Source organism: Pararge aegeria, chromosome 3 (genome assembly GCF_905163445.1).
Source record: "Pararge aegeria chromosome 3, ilParAegt1.1, whole genome shotgun sequence".
Classification (NCBI taxonomy): Eukaryota; Metazoa; Arthropoda; class Insecta; order Lepidoptera; family Nymphalidae; genus Pararge; species Pararge aegeria.
In genome coordinates, this window is record NC_053182.1 from 10,851,300 (window position 1) to 10,876,139 (window position 24,840).

At 35.5% G+C, this 24,840-nt stretch overlaps 3 protein-coding genes across 6 annotated transcripts; 2 read left to right on the forward strand and 1 right to left on the reverse strand.

Moving 5' to 3' along the window:
* The first annotated feature begins 619 nt into the window (after positions 1-619).
* Positions 620-4,195, forward strand: LOC120637439 (B9 domain-containing protein 2). Of its 2 annotated transcripts, none has more exons than XM_039909283.1 (4): positions 620-774; positions 839-964; positions 2,286-2,511; positions 3,999-4,195. In XM_039909283.1, exons 1-4 carry the CDS (start codon positions 684-686, stop codon positions 4,090-4,092), a joined length of 537 nt encoding a protein of 178 aa, XP_039765217.1. In that variant the 5' UTR covers positions 620-683; the 3' UTR covers positions 4,093-4,195. The 2 variants fall into 2 exon arrangements, with proteins under 2 accessions (XP_039765217.1, XP_039765219.1); XM_039909285.1 differs by having other exon boundaries at positions 707-757.
* On the forward strand, positions 4,136-8,621 carry LOC120636982 (tectonic-1-like). The gene is made up of 6 exons (XM_039908560.1): positions 4,136-4,308; positions 4,858-5,094; positions 5,530-5,668; positions 5,848-6,029; positions 6,439-7,403; positions 8,564-8,621. Exons 1-6 carry the CDS (start codon positions 4,264-4,266, stop codon positions 8,619-8,621), a joined length of 1,626 nt encoding a protein of 541 aa, XP_039764494.1. The 5' UTR covers positions 4,136-4,263.
* LOC120636683 (cullin-3) lies at positions 7,481-23,920 on the reverse strand. Of its 3 annotated transcripts, none has more exons than XM_039908263.1 (16): positions 23,752-23,920; positions 23,333-23,484; positions 21,935-22,132; positions 21,053-21,238; positions 20,269-20,472; positions 19,208-19,387; positions 18,054-18,248; positions 17,333-17,509; positions 16,685-16,855; positions 14,920-15,027; positions 14,208-14,332; positions 13,310-13,541; positions 12,181-12,350; positions 11,351-11,489; positions 10,261-10,413; positions 7,481-7,579 (listed from the first exon to the last, which is right to left on the reverse strand). In XM_039908263.1, exons 2-15 carry the CDS (start codon positions 23,390-23,392, stop codon positions 10,261-10,263), a joined length of 2,298 nt encoding a protein of 765 aa, XP_039764197.1. In that variant the 5' UTR covers positions 23,393-23,484; positions 23,752-23,920; the 3' UTR covers positions 7,481-7,579. The 3 variants fall into 3 exon arrangements, with proteins under 3 accessions (XP_039764197.1, XP_039764207.1, XP_039764189.1); XM_039908273.1 differs by lacking the exon at positions 23,752-23,920 and adding an exon at positions 23,582-23,657; XM_039908255.1 differs by lacking the exons at positions 23,333-23,484; positions 23,752-23,920 and adding an exon at positions 22,413-22,559.
* Positions 23,921-24,840: the final 920 nt, after the last annotated feature.

The following is a 24,840-nucleotide window of genomic DNA, read 5'->3' on the forward strand; positions in this document are numbered from 1 at the left end:
TGTCCTGTGGGACCTATATGGCAGTTTCGGTAGCCAACTTATGGATTATGAACAGATGAAAAGCGTGAACAGGAAACCGCTGGATACAGCCGTTTCATTTACTTCCATAAAAGAGCTTCCTCTGAAAGAAATGAGAAATCTGTTGCGCTGCTTTGTCCCTAGCTTTAAAAACACGGAACTCATCATCTTGCAGCCCATTTTAGCCCCCTTAGGGTAAGATTTCCGTAATAAAAATATACGTATTCCTATGCAATTCTTTACCTGCCTGTGGAAGGTGCATTAAAAATTAAGCCCGTACAAACAAAACATAATTTAAGATTTAAAAAAAGCTTTGACTGAAATAAGCCGCGTCGTTTAAATAAATAATACTAATGTTACTTTGTGCAGCTTATTAGAAGGCAGATCCAATTATTCGTAAGCATAGAAAGGCACTTTAAAGTATATATAGATATGTAATGACAGTAAAACTACTAGAACCTAGAGCCCTGTACAGCCAGTTAATCTGTAAGTTATATAAATCATGATCCGTTGGTCCGTCCGCCAAAGAGAATACAAACATGGCGTTCCGCGTTGCCATGGTTACACGTAATCATAAACAAACAACCAAACAACTCTGAATTCCGAAATATCCAAATGTAGCTATCGAATATTTTGTTTGTCACTATGTTTCTTTTTTAATTCTAATGGCAGAAATACACATCTTAGGTCAATTACAGTGTGCTTATAACTTTAATGAACCGTATTCCTTATTCTGTCGGTACTCATTTCAAGCTGGTGGGTTTTTAAGGTTTATAATGAAACCCCTTTGCAACTTGGTTCACTATTGATTTTTTTACAGGCCCAAATTGGACTCTTGTATCTGGATATTCTGAGGGTCAAACTTCTTCGGCTAGAGCTGATCATAAGAATTGCGTGGTTTGGAGCCAACCTATAGATGTACATTACGTTAGCAAAGGAATTCAAGGTAAGTTGATTGAGAAAATATTTTATAAAACAGTTAAATTGTAAAATTGCAATTAGTGATAGCTTGGTTTTATTAGCAAAAGGAATACATTCTTTATAAATATGTGTTTCATTACCACTTATCAGTAATAAGTAAAATCTCATAATTGTGTCTGCAGCTATAGTTATTTTTTCAATCGGTGGCAAGTTACCGATTGACTGTGATGTCGCTAGATAGCAAGTGTCAATTGGAGATGTAGTCTATATTGAATTGTGCGGTCCCCGTTACTTTAACACCTCTCTTATCACGTGTAAATTATTTCGGAGGAGTAGAGAGATTTTTTTTTTTATAAAGATTTTGCATTCCAGAATATTTTTAAAAACCCAAAACAAGCGCGGACCAAGTCAAACAGTCAACAGCTAGTAAATATATAATAATATAAATAAAAGTACGGTGTGTGAATCCTCCCTCCGACAAATCATGTTTATGCGCCAATGGCGAAGTGCGTTTACGGCACTCTGAAACATGAATCGTGGTTTAAACGTCCACCGATTCAACTGAAATTAAAGCATTGAAATGTCTTTTGTTATGGGAAAAGTCAAATTTCAAAATGTTTGTATCAAAGTAGTGTGTAATGAGTGTAATGTGTGTGCATGCAACACCACTCACAACTGAAATTTTGTCGAGTCAATATGGTATGCAAAGGCCTTAAATTGCAGTGGTTTTGGTTGGTGACACCTTTAATTTTTGCCAACTTGATCATCATCATATCAACCCCCTGCTGGATGTAACTTGCTCCCTGTGACTCATTTGATGTCGTCTGTACACGAAATCGAGTGTTTACCAACGTGGTTTTTACCTTTGCGAAGTTGCTATTCCAGCACCTTGAAACTCCAGCGTTCACGTAGCTACGTACTCCGAGCCTATCTTGCTCTCTCCTTAGCGCCCTGCGTGAATTTGAGCCAATATTTAGCGACTACGATTTGGAGCAATAAAATTTTGGACGTAGTAAAACCAAAACAACACCATAATCGTCAAGGAAGATTAGTGACGTCTAGGGTAGTTATGGGCCTTATAAATAAACGTGGCATAACGACGGAATAATTCCAGCGTTTTTTTCACGCTATAACATAAGAAAGACGCTGTCAGTTTAAGTTTGCCAAAACTTCATTCAACTTCTATTCCGACGTTTTGCTAAACTTATTTGTAAGACTCTAAACTTTTAAAATCTCTATGTCCGAAACATTTCAATGGTCAACTTAACGACAGCATATCAGTTGTAGCTCTAAACTAGGCTAAATAAGCTAAGGTTGTTTTAATTAATATTTTACAAATATGCCAGGATGGCCCAAGATAATTTTGCAGGTTTATTGTCTTGATTCAATTGGACGTTCATGGGTTGTGGGCTACGGCTCCTGTAGTATACCTGCAGCACCTGGACAGCATGATATACAAGTGCCATGTTGGGTCCCTGCTGCAACAACTGTAACTGATAAATTAAGGCAGATATTTATCGGTGGAACACACCAGCTTACGCAGACGGATATTATTAATTTAGGCTGTGACAGGTTTGTTATGTAGATAGCTTTGTATATAGTCCGAATCAAACTATATGACTTCTCGAACTTCGTATTTTTCGATGCGCAGAATTCAATATTCGGTATCACCACGTCCACGTGCGCGAAGCAATTCTAGTAGCTAACTTGTATTGGCGCCAATTTGGTTTGTAACAAACTCACTACTATAACTTGTAACCTATATTATATATGTCACATATTAGCTAGTGGGGTTATAGTGAAACCATCCTCCCTGGTGCCTGGTAAAATTTCTCAATTATCCCTGGTATGTATGGTCTGATGGGAGGCTTCGGTCGTAAATAGTTTCCACCCTACCAACAAAGACTTACCAACGATTTAGTGTTCCGGTACGATGCAGCGTAGAAACTTATTAGGGGTATTAGATTTAATATAACTTCCACACCTCCACCAGGTTGATCTGCCAGCTTAGACATTATATAACACCATGAGACTGAAGTGAAAAGTTAACTTGTAGTTAAAAAAAAACTAGTTTCGAGAATCAATTTCTTTCTTCTATATTAACTGAACTGGCAGCTAGTCAGCTATCATTACAAATACCTTATGCATGATACAATCATTACAAACATCACACCATCCATGTCTTGGTTTAATGTTGCATCCAACTGAGAAATCTATGATTTTAAGAAAATTACGTTTATTTTGCACGACTCATTTTTTCTCTCGACTCACGAAAAAAATTTTTTTCGCCTCATTTCGGCGGCTATTTTTATTATTATAGCCTTGTTAGTTCACGGAATCAAGATATTTTGCATACTATTGTCGAGATAATTTAATAGAGATTAATTCCATACTTTTAAAAAATTGATTTACTGCAATAGAATTGGAAAAAAACACCAAAAAGGTCAAAAAAATTTCCTGTCCGTCATGTGTGAAACCCGAAAACACTCTAACTTGTGAAAAAATCCATTATTTGAGTTAAATTTTAAAAAAAAATCTAATCGACGATTGTAGGTCACTGAATGCGAATGATTAATTAATTCAGTGTAGTTTAATTGCAATTAATAAAAAGCGTAAACTGCAAGACTGTATATCTATATATATCCATGTAAAATTAACATGGATGGTGATATATCTATATCTATAGATATTATGTACATTTTATTCCACCAGGGGCGCCTGTGCATCAATTTCCTAGTACAGGTATTTAATTTTTTTTTTTTTCTTTTTATTTTGCACGACTCGTGTGTTTTTTTTTTCGTTATTTATTGTCAAATAATTGGATAGCTATTTTATTAATGAGTCGTGCACTTTTGGATTTTCCAAATTTTTCTAAATGCATTTACCCTAATAGCTTTAGTTTCAAGGTAATTAATAAAGCTATCAACGCACAGTAATGAAAAAAAAACCATCAACGTTTCATAGGCGCCTGTGATAGATCTTTTAGAATAAAGCATTTTTGATTTGATTATTTTTCGCAATGTGATATTAAAATTATATTATTTATTAACTCTTTACAGGTTTAAGTTGAACACTCAATCAAAAGGAGACATAGAATTAAAAGTGTACATTGTTTTAAGAAATTTTAACCAGTTTGGTGTTGAATATAAGTAAAAATGAAGCCAATCACCTATCTCTGTTTTACACTTATGTCTTTAATTATACAATTCTGTCTGATGAATTTTATAAATGGACAAATAAAAGTTGATGACAGAGAAATCGATACAAAGAAACCCATTGCAAAAAATTTAAGTGACTTATTTCATGCTATAAAGCGAAAACCTCATGCACTATTTTACCGCACTGAGAATAATAAAATCCAAGTCAAGAGTAAGTTACAGATTAAGTATAATAATGATTCCTTAACAGAATCTCCATTAACTAGCACAACCGATTTAGCAAGCACAGTATTTGAATTACTGTATGATGAGAATGAATCTGTGACAGACAGTGATTTAGTAACAGAAACGCTCTTTACTATGAGTAGTCCAGAGTTTGATAATGTTACTGAAATGACTTTTTTTGATAAAATACCATCAACCATTAGACCAATAGTAACACCAAAGAAAAAAAGTACAAATGAATGTTATTGCAATCTCTTGGTAAGTTGTTAAAATGTGACTAAGTAAATAACCAAGCATTTAGTTTCAGTATAAAATTATGAATTTGTGGTTTAGTAAAACAGAACTCTTTTACTCTTGTACTTTTTTTAATGAATGCTCGAAAGCGTCATTATGGTTATGGGAGTATTTAATTCAACATATTATTTTTAATTATTTTAATAAACACCAAATAGCAGTCTTAAAAATTAATTTACTTTCAGCATTCGGAGTGTAAGTAAGTACTTACTATAATCATACTATTTCTTGTTATTTCCAGTACAAAGCTTGTGATATTAATTGCTGTTGTGACAATGATTGCTCGGATCAAGATAAAAGTGTCTTAAAACATTGTGAAGATAGTGAGCAAGAGTGCGAGATTCCTAACATAGATTATTTACACATGTGTTCATCTCAATTGACTTGCAACAAACAGTTACAGAGCGATGTATTTGGATACCTTTTCTGTATTGGAAAAGCTAACTTGCCGGAAAAAGGGAAGCCATCTAAAACGACGGTATGTATGCATCAATGGACACGTTTACAATTATTTCGATAAAATAATGAGCTTGTAGACTAAAAATGTACCTACACACAATGAAATTTTCCATTTATCAGTATACTTATTAGCTAGCCAAGTGGGTAGGATTTCGACTTCACTTTCGGGAGGGCGAGTTCGAATCCTAGCACCCGCATCTCTAACTTTTCTCTAAAATCTCTAAGGTTTCTGCGTTTTAAACAATTAAAATACTTGCCACTTGCTTCACTTGTTTCGGAGTCCTAATGAACATTGTTGTCCCTAATGTTCTCAAAGGTGTACCAATCCGCACTGGTCCAGCGTGGTAGACTACGGCCTTAACCCCTTCTCATTGTGGGATGAGACCAGTGCCCTATAGAGGGCCGGTAATGGGTTGATATGATGATGATTATTATTATTTACATTTTTTTACAGTTATATAGTTTGGATCCCAACAACCGCTTAAAATGGCACGTCACAAAGAAAAAGAGCAAAAATATTAAGTTTACGAAAAATCTTTACTCTATCGGCCAACCGATATGGATGGTGACAAATGACAGTATTGATTCTTTAGGTAAGGAGACCTGTGATTGATCAAAATCAATTATTTATTGGTTCGGATCATTCAAAAATGAGTTCAGCTGTTTGGTAATTGTATACAAGCTTTTTGTTGATCCAAATTAATAAAAAGTTATTTACTAGATTTTCGACTATTTGTTGCGTTATTGATTTAAAGGCTACCACTTTTTTTAGAACTCCCAATAACCGTAACGAATGAATACTGCAATGGTTACAAGGCAATAGAATTTCTAAGAAATGATTACGTAAAATGTTACGTAAAATTAAAGGATCTACACATGTTAGACGTTATCAAGAGTTTTGTGAGGGCAAAAGTTGTGAGCCCGATAGAAATCACACTGAATAGTACAAAAATGGTAAATAATGATGCTATTTTAATGACATTTTCCTCTACCGATTTCTTCTTCCACTTTCTACGGATAAATCCATTATTCTTGACTTCAATTAAAATGAAAAATTTATGAAATTACGCAGTCCACTTTTACAGAACTGTATAGTTCTAAAAAACTTTTTTTAATTTTTAAGTAAATAAATAATAAACCAAAACTAAATAGAATTTCCTGATAACAGTATAGTTTCTAATTAAAATCTTTTAATGACCCAAATTTTGGGCTTAGGAATTCGTGAACTTAGCTGATAAACTGAAAGCCTAAGTTCACGAACTGATCATTGTGAACTTCTATTAACAAAAGCATCTCCTATATCGCTACAAATAAATGTATACTTTAGTGACAAATGTATTATTTGTAATAGTATTATTTATAGGATTGTACAACACTGCACTGCATAAACTTGACATTACTTTCATGTGACGAACATAAATGTATTAAATATAACAAAGAATTGCACGAACCCAGATGTTCAGAGAGCCATTGCAATAACATTGCTGTCAGAATTGAATATGAATTCTATTGCAATGTTTCACTAATAAAAAGAGTAATTGTTAAATTCCACGTTCGCACAATCTCCATGGCCCAAGAGTTTGTTCTTCAGGAAATTGCAGTAAACTTTTATTTGGGAAACTACTCCATAGAAAACATTGTCAAATTCAGTGGAAATCCTGGATATATCAGAGGCCTACCTATCATCATATCATTATCTGAAAGCAATCATACGGCAAAGTTTTTCAACAGCAGTGTTGCAAGAAGTAATTATCTTTTAATGCCCTACAACAGAGATGGTCGATGTGTGGTCACAAATTTAACACACAACATTGTAATGTTTGGTCATAATAAACGATTAAAATGTCGGGCATATTTTAGACAAAACTTTACTACATACAACGGAACAGAAATATGCCAGAAAATTCAGGCCAGAATTGATGAATTGTACGGACTCCGATCAAATATATTGATTGCTCCATATGGAAACCCACAAGATGTGGCTGATAAAAACTGGGTCAGACTGGAAACATTTAATAAAAGCAACATTTATGGAGAATATCATCCTAAGGATTCTAAATTGCTTTGCTACAACCTAATAACAAGGATTGCCTTTATAATAGCCTTTGCGGACACAAATGATGCTAATAAAGAAGTAAATAAAATAATAAGTGCCAGAGTCGACAGCACAACAATGAATAAGACATTCAGTATCGATGATTTGTCAACTGTTATAACGATTGATGCGAATTTTATCGACGTGAGTAAACCAACTTTTCACGAGTACATTGGAATACACTTTGATTTTAAATTACCTAAGGATTTCTTTTTCCCACTAGCATCTAATAAGTGCAGCCTCATAAAACTTCAAATAATAATATTATTTTTGTGTATTGTTATTATGTATTACAAATAAAATAACTGTGTAATAACTAATAATTTTTATTTTGAAATAATTTAAATACTTTTGTTATTTCTATCACTTTAACTTGGCATTCAAACTTCAAAGATCTCGATGAGTTGGCCTGAAAATAAAACCCATAACTTTATCTTTTTTGTTTTTCAAGAACAAGAAATCGACATTTTTTTAAGGGGTCAGAGAATAAATCAATCAAATCAAAGGATCAAAATTTCCATGCCTTGGCGGGCAACAAATAGTAAAATATAATATATGTATATATTTGTTATGTTTACAATAATAAGTTTGAAAATACACGCGATGATAAAATTATAAAATTAAATGAATGGAATTCAATTAAATGATGATAAGAAGATGCAATGAAACATAGTTTTTATAAAAGAGAATTTAATTTAACAGAACTACTCTAGGAAATTATAAGGAACACTTATAGTACACATGTAAACGATCAGACTAAAGCGACAATATTTTTTTTGTATATATACAATATTTTTTACAGTGATTACAAATCAATCTGTACTTAGGTTTAATTTGTCACTTACATAAGAAAATATTCGTTTACATTTGTGAGCATTTCTAAGTGATGAGAGTATAACTTAACGATAACTAGGAAATATTTTTTCAACTCATATTAGGCTCATTTTTCAATACCAATTGGACACCATACTTAAACTATATTTTATATACAACGTGTAATGGAATTAAGAAATACTGTTGTAGGGTGCATAAGAATATATCATAAGGAATCACCCTGTAAAGATAATTAATCAAATGAAGCATATTTATTTATCCATACAAACTAATTCAAAACCTTTAGTGTTTATTCATGGCAACCCTAATGAAGATAAAAGACAGACACGTGCCTAACCAATAAAGTGTCAGGAGTCACTTGATTTTACTTTCGCATGTGATTTTAGGGCTGTAGCTGATTTCTTTCAGTAAAAATTATGACAATGATTTACTCGAAAACTATTAGCGTTTTGGTTTCGAAGATAAGTCTCAGCGATAATGTACCTTTAAAGCCTCTGAAGTATTATTTCGGTTTTCATTTACACGTTGTATATCATAAATTAATTAAAATATTCCTCAGATGTCAAATAATCTATCGTAACATAACGCACCTAGAAGCTAATAGTAAATTATTCTGAATCATCTTTTTCACTATACTCGACTTTTTATTATAATAGATGCTTGCATTATAAAAAAACAAATTCCAAATAGAGATCCAAGATATTTTTAACTGTTATCAGTTTTCCGCAAGATATACTTGCACTGCCCCAGCCGGCGTCCTTAGGATCGAATCTGCCGACCTTTACGGGCAGTTACATAACGGCACAGTTTCATCCGATTTCATTTCGAAAAGTTAGCAGCTAAAGCACGGAACTAGGATCGTTAGGAAAGAGGGCATAGTTTAATGAATTTAATGAAAATTTATGATCAGAGAATTACGCAATATGTAGTTCCTTAACCTACAGATGCAGATGTGGTTTAGGGAATCGGAGCGTGTGCAAATAATATCGACACGCATATTTTTCTTGAAGCGATCAACTACGCGTATCAAGTACGCGATCAAGTACGCATATTTCCATTTTATGGTTCATTACTCTGAATTCGAATGACGTCATAAAACACGGCCAAAGTGCTCCCCACATCTATCGATGCGAAATCGATTTAAATCGGAAAAAATATAAAGGGCAGTGAAAACAGTGTTGGGCGATACGACGACCTCTTGCTGTTGTTTTCACACTTGATACTATGTTAATAAAGTGAACAGAACGGTTCAAGCCAATTCCGCGTTTATATATGTGGGGAGACCCTAACGCACAGAGTAGTGTGGCGTGCTCGACGCACTTCTAGGCGCGCATTTAAAGTGAACCAGTGTCTTAAACCGTTTAAAACACTAATTTAAACAAATCGTAACTGATTTGTGGCAATGGTACAAGTGGCGCGACTAGCGTATTTAACGCGCGATCTAAGCTGGCCGGATTTAAGTAAGCCACGAATGGCTACAGACAAGTAAGATCGCTCGATCGGTAAAAACGCATTTGTTCGCTGTTCAAAAAACCGTTTCGGCCCGCTTCATACGCAATATGCCTTTACCATCCGTCGCGCCGTTTTAAACCATAACGCGCTTGGTCTCAATGGATCTCACGCACTAGAAATCCAAATCCAAAAATACTGTTCGCATTAAATTGGATGTCATATAAAGAAATTCATTTTATCGCGCACTTGGTCAATTACGCTCAAAATTTACAATCAATTTATACCAAAATCTTTGGATTAAATAATGAAGTCAGTCGAGCCATCCTTATCGATAAAGAAGAGTAGGAACAGGATAGCACTACTCAATATTCAACTCAATAGACTTTAGTCTATAATGAAGATTTTGGAATAAATTCATTGAAATAATTTTTGGGCGTTCGTTCTATTAGCAGGCATAGTCCAGATACTAGTGTTTTTTTTTTTTTGCGTAAAAAGTAGGGCTAGCACGTGCTGTGCGCCACGAGAGAGTTATCTCTACCAATTATATCGTCTATCTCTGTAGAAAAAAATACAAGTGACAAGTAGAGATAATTATCTTGTGGTGCGGATAAGCACCAGTAACGTCATTCACTACTACGACTGAGATCGGATGCCCAAGATTTTAGCGCGCTAACGTATTGTTTGCGTCTTGTACTTAGATTTCTAGTGCGCGAGGTCCTGGGCCAAAATAACCCCATAAATGTAAACAGGGGTCGCGGGAGAGTGATCGCTGTGATCATATACCTGAGTGGTGGTGTTACCCACCTATGCGACGTAGGTGTAGACCTTGCGGTCGTCGGGCGTGCGCGCTAGGTATTCACGCTCGATCAGCCCTTCGATGCGCTTTTTGATGATTACGGGCGACGGCAAGAATCGTGCGCGCAATTGCTCGGTGACCTCCGCCACCAGTAAAGTGTGCTGAAACATTTTCGTCATAAGTCTTACCATTTCCGGCCGATTGGTGCAGTGAAGCGCTGTACGGTCAATATATAAACTTAAATCACACGAATCCCTCCGTGAGAAGTTTAAAGAAATAGGCATACTTACTGCAGCTTCACAATATATTTATAACAATATAGTATTTTTAAGACAACATATTAGTTTTTATAAACAAAAAAGTGGACTTTTGAATTTTGAAGTGTTTAAGTATTAAAGGTTTTAACTAGCATTAATCTGGGTGTTCATGTGTAAGTAATAAGTATTTATGTAAATTATTAATAAAAATATTCGTCAGTCATATAATAATAAGCCAAAGCACAAGCAACTGTTACTTTCGGGTATGGAGGGTAGAGGTAAGGAGGATCATCTGTGTATATGAAAAAGTGTCGTCAAAATGTATTAAATTAGGATGGCGCCACATTTGCATCAAGGTAACTCTTCAAAGAAGCGCCAAATATAAATATTGTTAAGAGTAGGCTTGAAAAATAAACAAGGAAGTAAGGTTATATTTACCACAATATTTTGTACAACGTAAGTTGTTGAAATTCTCAATAATTAACTACTTTAGTCGATAATGACATTAAATTTTTTAACTCGGCATACTTCAATTCATCTACGATTGCTACATTCATACCATACCCTGTGCATCCACCAGCGCCATTGTGGAGGATTTTTGAACTGTTATTTAGCGCATACAACTGGACACTTTTTCAACTTTTCTCCCATATAAGATGACTCTCTTTACCTCTACCCTCCATACTTTCGGGCTAGATTGCGATGTGTGTAGTGTGAAGTGGCGTAGTATATTTATTTATATACTTCTCTGTTTATGGGCGATGGTTTTTCCCTTAACCAATAGGAGGGCCATCTGCTTGGTCCGTCATTACTAAAAAAAAACCTTAAAATAAAATCTTACCGCCATCTTCTTTCTGGCCTTCATAATGCGCACGATGGCGGCCTCTATCTCATGCTTGCGGTCTTCGTCCACCTTGTTGCGAGTCTCGCGTCGCTCCGGCTCCGACTCGCCCTTTGCCGCTACTGTCTGGATCTTAACTCTGTATTACAGGCGTGACAATTTGAATTTTCCTATTATTCTATTATAGTATTAAAGACTACGTCAACGATAAAAATGCTTGGGTGTAAATTATTGCTGTAACCAGGTTGCTTCTTTAATAGTTTTTCAATGTGAGATTGTGACAACAAAAAAAAAAAATGTTGTAGGCTTCTTAGACCAGGGCGCGTTTGGAATCCTCGTAGCTTTAGTTTTAAGTGATTTATTTATTTATCGCCATCAAGTCACTCCTATGTCATATTTTACATGTAATGTACGCATCAAAAGTGCAATCTATGTGTCTATTTGAATAAAGAAATGTTTGACTTTCACTTTGAACAACTAATCTTGAAATAATTCCATACTAATCCGAACTATAATTATTAGAAGCTTCAAACTCGTTATGTAAGATATATGTCATTTCTCGAAATCCCCCTCGGAAAGGATAAGAAGCGTGGCTTTAGGGTCTTCCAATGCCATATCGAGACAACATCGACATGGGTGACTTGTGTCGGCCTCGAATTGAGAGCATAAAGCTCATGTTTGATACAAGTGTGATAATAGCAGTGTATTTAGTAACTTTTAGTATCTAATAAGGGTACGGCAGTATAAATGGAATAAACCAATACTTTCAAATAGTTAAAATGCGGATTTTTTTCGCATCCCACTCCTTTCGATGCCCTGTACTTTCATACCTATGTAACTTTGATGTAAATGCGTCGTTGACGTAAAACTGGTGCGAGGGTTCAATCTCCTTGGTCTTGGGATGCTTGATGAGAACTCGCTGCGTGGGCTTGCCCATGGCCAGTGACTGCAGTGCGCGCACTAAGTCCTTCTCGGGGATGTCAGTCTCATTCAGTATTTCCTAAAACAACGACAGTGCTTTTTATAATTTTTATTAGTGTTTTTACCTACACTTGGACGTATTATAATTTTATTAATTGAAAATGCAAATAAAAATTTTTCGGAACCGACAGGATTTGAACCTGTCAATCGCGGCCTGAGCGCTTTCTCCAGCTCTCCTACCGTCGATGCCGAAATTAGTATATGCCTTTCACATCAGTCTTAGAGCGTCCTCTAGTAGGAAACGTTGCAGTTTCGATCAACTTTTTCAAAGGTCCATAATACAATGAGACAATTTGAAACAAGAAATGATACATTGCTTTTTTATAATTTTCATTAGTGTTTTACCTACACCTGGAGGAATTATCAATTTTATAAATTTTAAATGCATATAGAAATTTTAAATTTAAATTTCTATAATATTCACTAATAGTGTAAAGTGAACTAATTTTCACTTAAATGATATTAACACTGTAATATAACAATACTATGAAGCGGTGATAGCCCAGTGGAGCCAGAGTTCAAATCCAAGCCCGCACCTCTAACTTTTCTAAGTTATGTGCGTTTTAAGTAATTAAAATATAACCTGCATGCCTGAGTTCTACATAATGTTCTCAAAGGTTTGTGGAGTCCATCAATCCGCACTAGGCTTTTGTGGTGGACTACGGCCTTAACCCCTTCTCATCGTGGGACGAGAACCGTACCCTGTAGTGGGCCGGTAATGGGTTGATATGATGAATACAATACCAAGTTTGACCTAGCTTTGTAATTGCGCAGGATAAATGAAATGAAAATACACTTTATTGTACACCCAACAGAAATTAAATTATAAACAAAAACAACACAATAAAACACAGGTACAATACTACTCGTCGTCGTCGTCGGAGAGGAAACTCGTCTCATTCGGACAAATTGATTCTTATCGTGACCCTCCAAGAGAAGTATAAAATCAATAATACTAATGCCCGAGGGGGTTCTTACCTCGTACGTAAACCGCTCACGCTTGTTGAAGAGTAGCAGCACACACATCTGGAAGGTGGACACTTGTATGATGTGCCGGCGGGGCGCGGGCGCGGGGGCAGCGGTGGCGTCGGGCGGGGAGCGGGGAGGGGAGGCAGTCGCTACTTGCGCTCGGAACGTCGCGTGCAAGTCCGCACTGCCTAGTTGCGGCTGTAAGGACAGCTGTCGCCCTGAATGTTTTGCTAGATAGAATCTGAAACAAAATTGATGATGGCGTCAAATTATTAACAGCTTAAACTCGTTAACAAAGTCAACCGATTGACGTCCACTGCTGGATATAGGTATTTTGTAGGGCGTTCTAAACTTCACGATTCTGGGCCGCTTGTAAGCTTGTATCCCCGCGACTCGCTTGATGTCGACTTGTCCAACTGGTTGGGGATCGACCAACACTGCGTTTACCGGTGCCGGGTTGCCACTCCAACACCTTGGAACCCCGCCCATTACCACTTCATCTTCCCGACTCGTTGAGCTATGTCAGTAACTTTAGTTCTTCTACGGATCTCCTAATTTATGATTTGATCACGTAGGGATACACCTAACATATAGCTGTTTCCATCGCTCGCTGAGTGACTCTGAGCCTTCTTATGAGGCCCATAGCTAGCGACGACGTTCAATGTCAGGGTCGGCCAGGTTGTTGTAACTATTCAGTAGACGATTAATTGCAGCGAATCTGCCTAGACTACTATTAGTGTCTGGGAATATGGCGCGGGACATTTATACATTTTATAGAGTCTAAGTGTAGGTCCCTTACTACAGAGGCCAGTATAGGTGTTTTGATCCCTGCACTTACAGCGCAATTGCTCTGTCTAGATGGCTTCGCCGGAACTCTGTATGAGAACCTTTCTATGGTAATACTTACGATCTGAAGACTTCGAAGGCGGTTCGTGGCGGAATGGGGATGTTACATTTGGGCGTGGCGCTCTGCGTTGGCCAGAAGCCGGTGGTAAGCACGCGCACTGATAGGTCTACACCGTGCAGATTTGTCTGTTAAACATATATGATACAGTATAAGCGACATCATCTAAATCATTAGCTACTAATGTCTCACAGGCCTCCTCTCACATATTAGATACGGTTTTAGAGCATAGACCCACTGCTCAAATGCAGATTGGTAGGATTTAACGACTATAATTATAACAAGTATATAATAATAACCGTGACCGACGGACCAAACCAATCTCAGATCACCAATTTCCTAGCACAGGCCTGGAACTGGCTGTTGATCTGTACTGGAAATTCTTTAGCAGAAAATAAACAATACCTTAGTTTTTGGCCAGGATTCAAACCCAGGCACCCGTGATCCGTAGTTAAACTCACACTTAACCCACGAGGCAGTTTATTATATATCATATAATATGTATTATTTTGTGTGTAGCACAAAAATGACTCTTGTATCAATGTTATTCAATTGAATATAATATTAAACTAGCTGTCCACTGTAATGTCCACACTTAGAGCACAAAAGATCCTGGAGGGTCGAAGTGTATCCGCTGAAGCGGGCCTCATTACAAGATAGATAGATAGCTGTCCACTGCACTTATTAAACAATTATAGTAAAAAAAGAAATTCACCCCTGATGAAATTACATGCTCCTTGAACTCCTCCATGATGGTGTTAGAGACTGTCATGTCTTTGAACATGCCCTCAAGCTTCGATGTGAACTGGCAACCGCATTCAGTCTGAAAACAAGTATTTCAACTATTAAAATGGTTAATTACCAGCAATTTTTATCAATCTTTAAAAATACATACAACTATTAAAATAAATAAGTAGGTACCAAGGTACCTACTTATTTATTTTCTAATATTCTAAACTAAAACAAACTAATTGTCTATTTAAGACAAATTTAAGGGAAATATTATACTCCCATGTACAGTGTTCAAGTAAATTACGAATTATGTTACGGTTACAAAGTCCTAGAATCGAAAATAACACAGATACAAAAGTAAAACGACTCTTTATTAATGAAGTATTTATAAGAGGCTAAATCGGCTTTAAACAAATCAACCTCCTGCGTCCATCAAACACTTACGTGAGCGGAAATCTATTCGATGGCTACCCACCCGCACACAGTCAATATTACTGACAATATTTTTTTTACCAATACTTACTCTTCAATACAGGGTTGAAGTATTGGTAACATTATCGTCAATATCCAGAATATTGTCAATAATATTTACGTGTGTTCCATCGAGCCATCGAGTAAATTCCTTTATATGAACAATCGAAACATTGTTCATGGAGTTACCAAAAAAATAAGTAGGATTTTTCAACACGTTGGTGGTTCATGGACGCTTGACTTAAAGTGGTGCCATTAATTCAAACAGGTAACGTCGAAAAAGTATAGCACTTAAACTTTTACACTAGTCAGTTTAGCTTGTTAGATTTTTAACCGAATTTGCCCCACTATCCTGCTTAAAGTCTTATTCAAAATCTGCAAAATTCTTTACATGCTACATTGCACAAACAAGCTCAAAAGAAAAAAGACTTTAAGCAAGATATCTGAATGATAAACTGCAAGTACTTTTAAATAACTTTAAGGACACTCACAAGAAAATGTCCACAGTAATTGGTAAAGAATTTTGCAGAATATATGGAGGTAGCGGGAGAGAATAAGAGTGACTAATCGTTTATAGTGTTCTCTATTTGCGAAACATCACCGATTATACAGTGAAAGTCCCGCGGCTCCACGTCTTTTAACTGGCCTTCTCTCTGGGGAATGTTGTAAACCATATTCATAAGTTACCATTTTTATAATTAATCAACGTCTATAAGACGGAAATTCAATTTGTCGTTTTTATGTTAATCCATTACCTACTCACTACAGGGCACGGGTCTCTTCCCATAATGAGGAGGGGTTATAACCCCTATAACCCCTCCTCATTGTGTATAGTACATATAACGCCACGTCGGGGTATAATGAAAAGTTGAAAACATAATGTAACAGTTATGTTGAAAAACATCGATCGCCATTTTTAATTTCCAATCTTAAATGTTACTTCATATAATATTTATTTTTAGATTTGCTTTGGGGATTCACAAGCATAACTGAAGTCAGAGGGCGCCACAAGTGCCAAGACAATTTCAAAAAATTGTTTATTCTGTTTTTTTGTTTCTAATTATGAATATCGATACGCTATACGACTGTGTTGTGGTTTATTATTTAAGATGTTTGACAAATTAGGCTATTTTAGTTATAAGACGTTTGACTGCTACAGCAACATAGCCTGTGGATTTTAAATGTATGTTATAGCCGGTTTGCTTATGCCTCACCTGTCAGATAAATTGACAGTGTGGATCCCTATTGGATGAAAGTGTAAAGCAATTCTTTCTTACCTTAAGTTTTGAAATCATGTTCTTTTCACTATCATCGGAGACAGATTTGTTGAGCAATAGGCGCTTAGCGAGGTGCTGCTTGTAATAGCGCTCGAATACATCCTTCTCCTGCAGGAAACGGAACAGAACCATTGTCTTGTCCAGGACTGCCTCGATTTCTTGTTCACTCATCTAGAATAAATTTAATGCGAGTTGAAAACCAAAATATTCATAATTTAATCAGAATGGATAAACTAACAAAATACAATAAAGTATAGTTAATTAACTACGGCCAACAATAAAATAATTTATGGACTCAAACTATGACAAACTTTGAGTTGACTATAGAACAGTTATGCCCGATTTCACAAACGACGAACAAGGCCATACATTAATAAGTAACGCCTAATCTGAGGTAATACCTAGGCATACATAACTTTCACCTAAAGTTATCACCTAAGAATTGAGTTTTTTTTTCTATTGACATTGCCTGAATCATTAGGGATTCGATTTAGGCGATTCTTAAGTTAAGTAAAAATGGGCATTAGTGTCGTTTTATCTCACAAGTAAATAACGACAAAGCTTATTTAAATGAGATATTTGTTTAGTTAACTGATTTCATTGCTTAAATGATTTTGTGACAAATATTATATATGACTGGCTACTTACTCCTTTTTCACCTTTCTTCAGTTTTCCATCGATAAATAATGAAAGAAACTCGGGTGATTTATTGTTAAGGTTGAGGAAATATTCGAAATCGGAAGCAATCATTTGTTTGAATATTTTGTCGTTGTTGAACGAGTTGTGCAGGAAATGGTCGAATCTATCTTTCAGATCAAGGAGGTTCTGTAACAAAACAAAAACACAAACTTTACACTGAAACATGGTAAAAAGATAAAAAAAAAACTGTTTTTGAATTGTCAAATGTTAAAATTAAAAAACTGAAAAATATCTCAGTATAGACGTATCAAAAAAAGTACATATAGATATACTGCTTCGAAAATACAAACTGCCTAGTAAAAAGACAAAGAATAAATATAGTATTTCAAAAAATTCGATTTTAAAATATTTTTTTTTGTTTATTCGTCTGCAACTGAACATTAATATTTTTCAGTGTCTGGGTGTTTATATTTATATTATAAGTATTTAAGTTTATTATTCATAAAAAATATTCATCGGTCATCTTAGTACACATAACACAAGCTACTCTTACTTTGGGGCTAGATGGCTGTGTGTGTGTTGTCATAGTATAATTATTTATTCATAACTAACGGCCAAAGTCTACCAGTTTTTTTACCATCAATACTTTTCATAATTTCCTTTGGCCTAATACAATAATAGTGATAATGAGGTGTCATGTTAATGGCGTGTTTAGCAACAGCGGTCGTACTTGCACGTAGGCAATGGCGTTGGTGTTGTGGTGCGTGTCTGTGACGAGCGCACGGCCCTGTTCGCGCAGATTGGCGGAGACCGCGTCGGCCACCGTACGCAGCCCCTCGCTGACGCGCGACAGTAACTTGTACACGCAAGCAAGCTCCACCGTGCGTGTGTGCATCAGCATATGCACCACACCAGAGTTCTCCATCTGTGGAAGGATAATTGTTCAATAAAACTACTACCTATAATCTGTATACAGCATGTAACCGAATTACGAAATACCGTTGGAGGGTGCGTAAGTAACCTTAGGAATTACGCTGTAAAAAAATTAAATCAAAAGAAGCATATTTTTTTACCATAAAAACTAACTCAAAACAATCTAAGTGTTTACTCATGATAAGGGTTATCATGAGTAAACACTTAGATTAAAGGTAAAATACCGACACGCGCATAGTACCTACGCTACGTGCATAGTACCTACCTAATAAAGTAACAGGAATCACTTGACTTTAATTTTGCATGTGATCTAAGGGCTGTATCTGGTTTCTTTCAGTAAAAACTATGGCAGCGCTTTACTTAAAAACTATTAGCGTTTCAGTTTCACAGATAATTCTCAAAGACAGGAAATAATGTAGCTAAAGAATGTTATGTTATATTTCAGTTTTCATTTGCATATCATATATGCTTGTATATGCAATGTACATTGCTGTTTGTTAGTCTCACTGAACGTTGAGAACGGCTGTACCGATGTGGCCAGTTAAAATCTTAAATTTTCATGGAAGTCTAGGGGAAGGTTTAAACAGTGAGAAAAATACTAATATATATATAAAAATAATATGTATATAATTCTTCTGTGCGTGTGTCTGTCACCTACTGGTATAAAACAGCTGGACCGTTTTTGATGAAATTTTGTGTGTATATTTCAATATGTTCCTGGATGGTTTGAAAACACAATTGGATCGGGTAGGTGGCGCTGCTTGACCGGGCAGGACAACGTCTGCCAAGTCCACTAGTAGTTAATAAATATATGGCAAACGGTTACTAATATTCATCGTTCTCACTCAACAACCTTTCGAAAATCTAAAGGAAGACATAAACAAAAGACTACAAATGCAAACTCAAACCGTATTTTTTGAAGCAACCTGTATAAAGTGCGGCGCAGGGTACCTCAACGATGGTCTTCATGTGTCGCTCGATAAGCTCGTGCTCCAGTACCGCAACGACGCGCGGTTCGGTGCTTTCGTCTAGGTAGTGCCGTGCGCGCTCCGCCTCTTCACTGATACGCGCCTCAACACGTGCAATGTAAACCGCAGCACTATTTTCCGCCAAGAACTTTTGAGATTCCATCTACGGGCAAAGAAAAACATTTATTAACATATTAATTTTCATTATTTTCACCTATCATTCTCCTTCATGGATTCTTTATCTACAAGGCATTAGCGAATGTTACTTGTGCCCAGTTAGCATAGATAAAAGCCATTAACAAGAATTAAATAGAATTCAACATAATCAAAATAATACATAAAACAATAACATATTGTGATTTCATCTGTGGATACACAAAAACATTTGTAAAAATATTCAAAATGATACCTATTATTATTGCATGATGCAAAATATTAAAACTGTTATCTTTATCAAATCAACCCATTACTAGCCCACTGGAGGGCAAGGGTCTCCTCCCACAATGAGAAGCGGTTAAGGCTGTGGTCCACCATGCTGGCCCAGTGCGGATTGGTGGACTCGACAGACCTTTGAGAACATTATGGAGAACTCTCAGGCATGCAGGTTTCCTCACGATGTTTTCCTTCACCATTAAAGCACATAACTTAGAAAAGTTAAAGGAGCTCCTCCCCACTGGGCTACCCCTGCTTCCATTCATTATAGAGAGATATTATTAAATTCTTGTGTAAAGTTGTACATGAAAGATCTATTGGTTTCCACGAAACTTATGTTAAGCAAGCCAATCAAGCCAATAGCCTGTAACAGTCCACTGCTGGACCAGAGGCCTCTCCCAATAAGCGGGTCTGTCCATACCCACCATGCTGGGTAGACGAGTTGGTGTACAGTACAAGACGCTGCTGTCATTCTCCGATTTATGCCCTTAGTTGACTCGAAAGGCACTCGGCGTAAATGGAGGGGTGATGGTAACTGTATTCTGATCTGTCATCACTATACATGGCGTAATATAACCCTATAAAATTGAGCAATATAATATAAAAGTTTACCCTATAAAATTCAGCAGACTGCAACAAGAAAGGCTTCTCAAAGTCCTCCTCGTAGACAGCTCGAGAGTTGATTCCGAGGACCATGAGCATCTGGCATACATTGCGTATGGCGAGCCTATCAACCACCTCACCGCGCCGCTCGCGCGCCACTAACTCCAGAAGCGACTGTCGCAGGTGATCGCGGATGCAACCATAGCGTACTACCTAGATAGAGCAAATATGGCATTTTGTTATTCGTCATCATCATTTCATCAACCTATTACTGCCCCACTACGGTGCACGGGTCTACCATCGATGAGAAGGGGTTAAGGCTGTAGTCCACTACGCTGGCCCAGTGCAGATTGATGGACTTCACACACCTTTGAGATCATTATGAAGAACTCTCAGGCATGCAAGTTTCCTCACGATGTTTTCCTTCACCATTAAAGCAAGTGATATTTTAAATACTTAAAACGCACAAAAAAGTTAGAGGTGCTTGCTGGGATTAGAACTAGACCCCTCGACAGGGAAGTCGAGCTCCTACCCGACATGCTAGCAACGCTTCATTTTTTTTTTTTCATTTTCTTATTCAGCCTATAAATATCCTAATATTGTCATCATAGCCTTCTATCTTCCTTTATTATACAAAAATAAAAATTAACACTTTTATTAATAATAGTATCATGATATAACACATCAACATTGCGTTATTTGATAATGGGCCTTCAGAGACCCGCATAGCTGCTGCCTCTAGAAGACAAAGTAAAACAACATAACATCTACAGTTCATGTGTTCAGAACTTACCTGATCTCTAAATATAATGAGCCCTAAGTTATAAACATTGTCAACATCATTTTGTTGCACAAACACTCGGTCCATATACATAAGAATGTCACGTATCATCACCATGCTGGTTTGGTGGTCCGTCCACGCATTATTTAGTGTTTGCAGGAATCCATTGTGCAAAGAGTTAAGAACATCTTCACGCACCTTAACAGAAAAACAAGATTTTAGTGTAAAAATTTATCACAAGTTTTGATTTGTATTGTAAGATCGTGCAAGCTATCCTCAGTGTATCTCAACATGATCAAATCAGAAATGAGGAGATCTGGAGAACTATTGTTATCAACAAGAAAATGGGGTGGGAAGCAGTAGTGGCATTGGCTGGGGCATATAGCATGATCTTAGGGACACTGGGATACCACGTTGATGGAACTGTAACCAGTAAAAGCAGTAAATTTACGATTAGGTTGGGAGAATCGCAGTAAGTCTCTGGATACAAGCTTCACCAGCCCATTGAATATGGAACTCCCTACAAAGACTTATACCTAGCATGATGATGCTTTTACGATGATGAATAGTGGCTTCTATTTAAAAAAAAACCACCTCATAACAAAAATGGTGTATCTCGCACTGTAGAATCTCCCATTCCAATGCCCAAACATATAGTTCACTGTACTCTTCATAGTCTTACTAAAATTATTAGAGTCCATTTGTGCAGCTGCTCATTTATAATTTCATATTGATATTGAAGGATAGGATCTGATTGTTGCAGATATCCCAGTCTGCATAAGTTATCTCACAAACTTTCTACTTGTTTGTCCTATCCACATGCAAGCTTTAAAGGGCTGGGTTTACAAACAATTCATGTTGACAAGTTGTCTAAAATATGCTGCTATTTATTACCTTTGTTTCCAAATGTTGGGTTACAACCTCTTTTAAACCTGTGTACAGTCTTTCCCCATATTTGTGGAGAACCATAGTATATGCATTTCTATATAGTTCTTCAAAGGAAAGCCCGGAATTATTCTTCTTTTGTATTTCTTGTATTGCATTTTTTAGTAAACTCCATATATTCTCCACATACTTCGAGTCCATAGTCATCTAAAATAATTACAATTCTGGTATAGAACAATATGATTTACTGAGTGTAAATTACTACAATCTATTTTATATTTATTCACTGCTTAGGAATGCAAAAAAAAAATACCTATAACACTAACATGTAACAGTTAATATTCATGGAATCCAGAAGGAAAGAGAATACTAGAGAATATATAATCAACATAACCAGAATTGGATTAATTAATATGTGGGGTTGCCATTGATACTTTTATGTTTACACACATATAACTACATTTTTAATTATATAATAATTACGGACCCATGTGTCAGGATACATTTGATAATATGGTTCCGAATAATTCCATACTTGAAATTTTCTAGTCATGTTGAAATGATTAAATACAAAAACTGTCATATAAACATTTTAATAAATAAAAACACAAGTATAAAACACAAATATACTGGGTAACAAATTATATGCTCTTGTAAACAATTTTATCTCTTGTCAAATAAAATTGTAATTGTCATAGTGAATACCAAAATTTTATTCCAAACAAACTGAATTTTCATTTCTAATTTTGAATTATAACCTGTCAGTTTGATGTTGCAATATTAAATAATTGTTAATTATAAAAAGGTAGTACCAGCTAAAAAATACATATAGGTGATACAAGTGACATTTGGGATAAACATCACACAGTAGGGTTGTGTATGCTGACCTCAAAAGGCCACAAAGGAAAATAGTTTTCATTTTGTCATAAAGAGTTGAGAAAAAATGGAGATGGTGGATCTACTTTCAAAGATGTAACCTTTGTTGTATGAGAACTCCTCTCAACCATTTTTTTAACTACTCATTATTTTATTTTGTGTTTTAGGTCATAAATTTTCAATTTTTTTTGTACGCTCAGACTAACTAACTACATTACTTAATTAAATAGTGGTTGAACTGACAAAATGCTACTTCAGCGAACTTAATTCTCTTACACCCTCCAATTAGTTAATAAATTTATGCCCAAACATATACTTTATATTCATTACTTATACCTCTTTCGTTAAAACAGATTTGCATCTAAAATTTGAGTACAATTGTAACGATAGAAGAACTCTCATAAATAACTTTTTTGTGTTTGTTGTTAGTTTCAAAATGTATTAAATGACATATAAGAAAGGCTGGATTAGATTATATTTTCAAGTTGTAGGCTGTTAAAATATATTTACGTTTATATTGTAGAAACTTACGGGAAACGCTCTGATCCTCATTTTGCCAGGTTTATCTTTAGGTAATGTACTTTTCATCATTACGGCTAAGAACTCAATCGCACTAAATATTCCACTATATTAGTATTTCATTCAGTCACAAGAATACTTCATTGTTACACTCACGTTCACATCTGCAATTGACATAAAAAAAATGTTAAAAACAGAATCAAACGTCAAATAATTTAATTTGCGGCTTAAATTAATCTAGTTGACCCAGACTTAACTAACATTAATGATTTGTTTTAGGAGCGTAATGGTTATATCAAACGTAATGAGGCAATCTGAAAAATGGAAATGGAAACCAAACCATTAGCGATCACAAAATATGTCACAGCGCCACTTCATGCTATGACGTTTTTTTTATTACACCTTGAACCTCATAAAAATGAATAACTTACACACGTGTGGAGAGGATTTCTTGAACAATCTATTTTATGATTCGCAATTCAAAGTTTATAAATGTTTAAACCTAATTTACTTATTTCTAAAACAATTCAGTTCTTGATTGTTTTTTATTTGACTGGATACTTCATTTTTGTTCACAAATCACAGAGCCAGAGCCACAGACTGCTGACCGTCAAAGAGAAAATAACCAGTACTTTACATAGACCAAGAATTAACAGATAAAATACTCTACAAAACCAAAGAGTATATTATAATCACTACGATTTAGAAAACCACAAACCCAAAAGTCTGTCACGGATGTATAGTTAAACCATTCGTGAAGTCGAATATAAATGATTAGGCTCAGGTGAAGAACCTTCCAAGTTATATTTTATTTGGGAGCTCTAATTATAGTAGATCCGAGATTAATACGTTCATAACGTAGATACCTTTATCTGTTCATGGCAAGACAAGATTGAATAGATGATTTAACATTGTTATGCTTTGCGCTAAAAACATTTTCATTCCTTAATCTATCCTAGTAAAAAATAATTATCATTTAAAATATAGGTACCATTAAATCAACTTAAAAGTGTTATTTATATTCCTATATGCCATACTAAAAAGATGAATGATGTATAAACTCAAGAACTTACCAATTTCAAACTTTATTTTTCTAATCAACTTGAAACAATTACAGTAACTTTAATTAATCGGAATCAGTGATGGGAATAGTGGAGTATATTTACTTCAAAAGAACCTAGAAAGAAATTGGAGAACTGTGACATCTTTTCGGGACATCTACGAGACGTTGCTTAAAGGAAAAAATCTAATTAAATATCTACTTTTGTTTAACAAAATTATCAAGTATTCAAAAGACACGTTTTTTGTACTACCTATACGCATTTCAAGCGCTTTTTTGTTACTTATCGATTGTGATTTAAAAATAAAAGAAAATGACGGATGAGAAGTAAGCCAAATTATTTTAAGGCCTTTTCTGTAGATACCTTAGTGATACTGCAATTATAAATCTCTCAAAGCAAAAAAGGGAAATAAAACAAAGGTAATATTTATAACAGCAAATATATTTATGTTTAAGTATA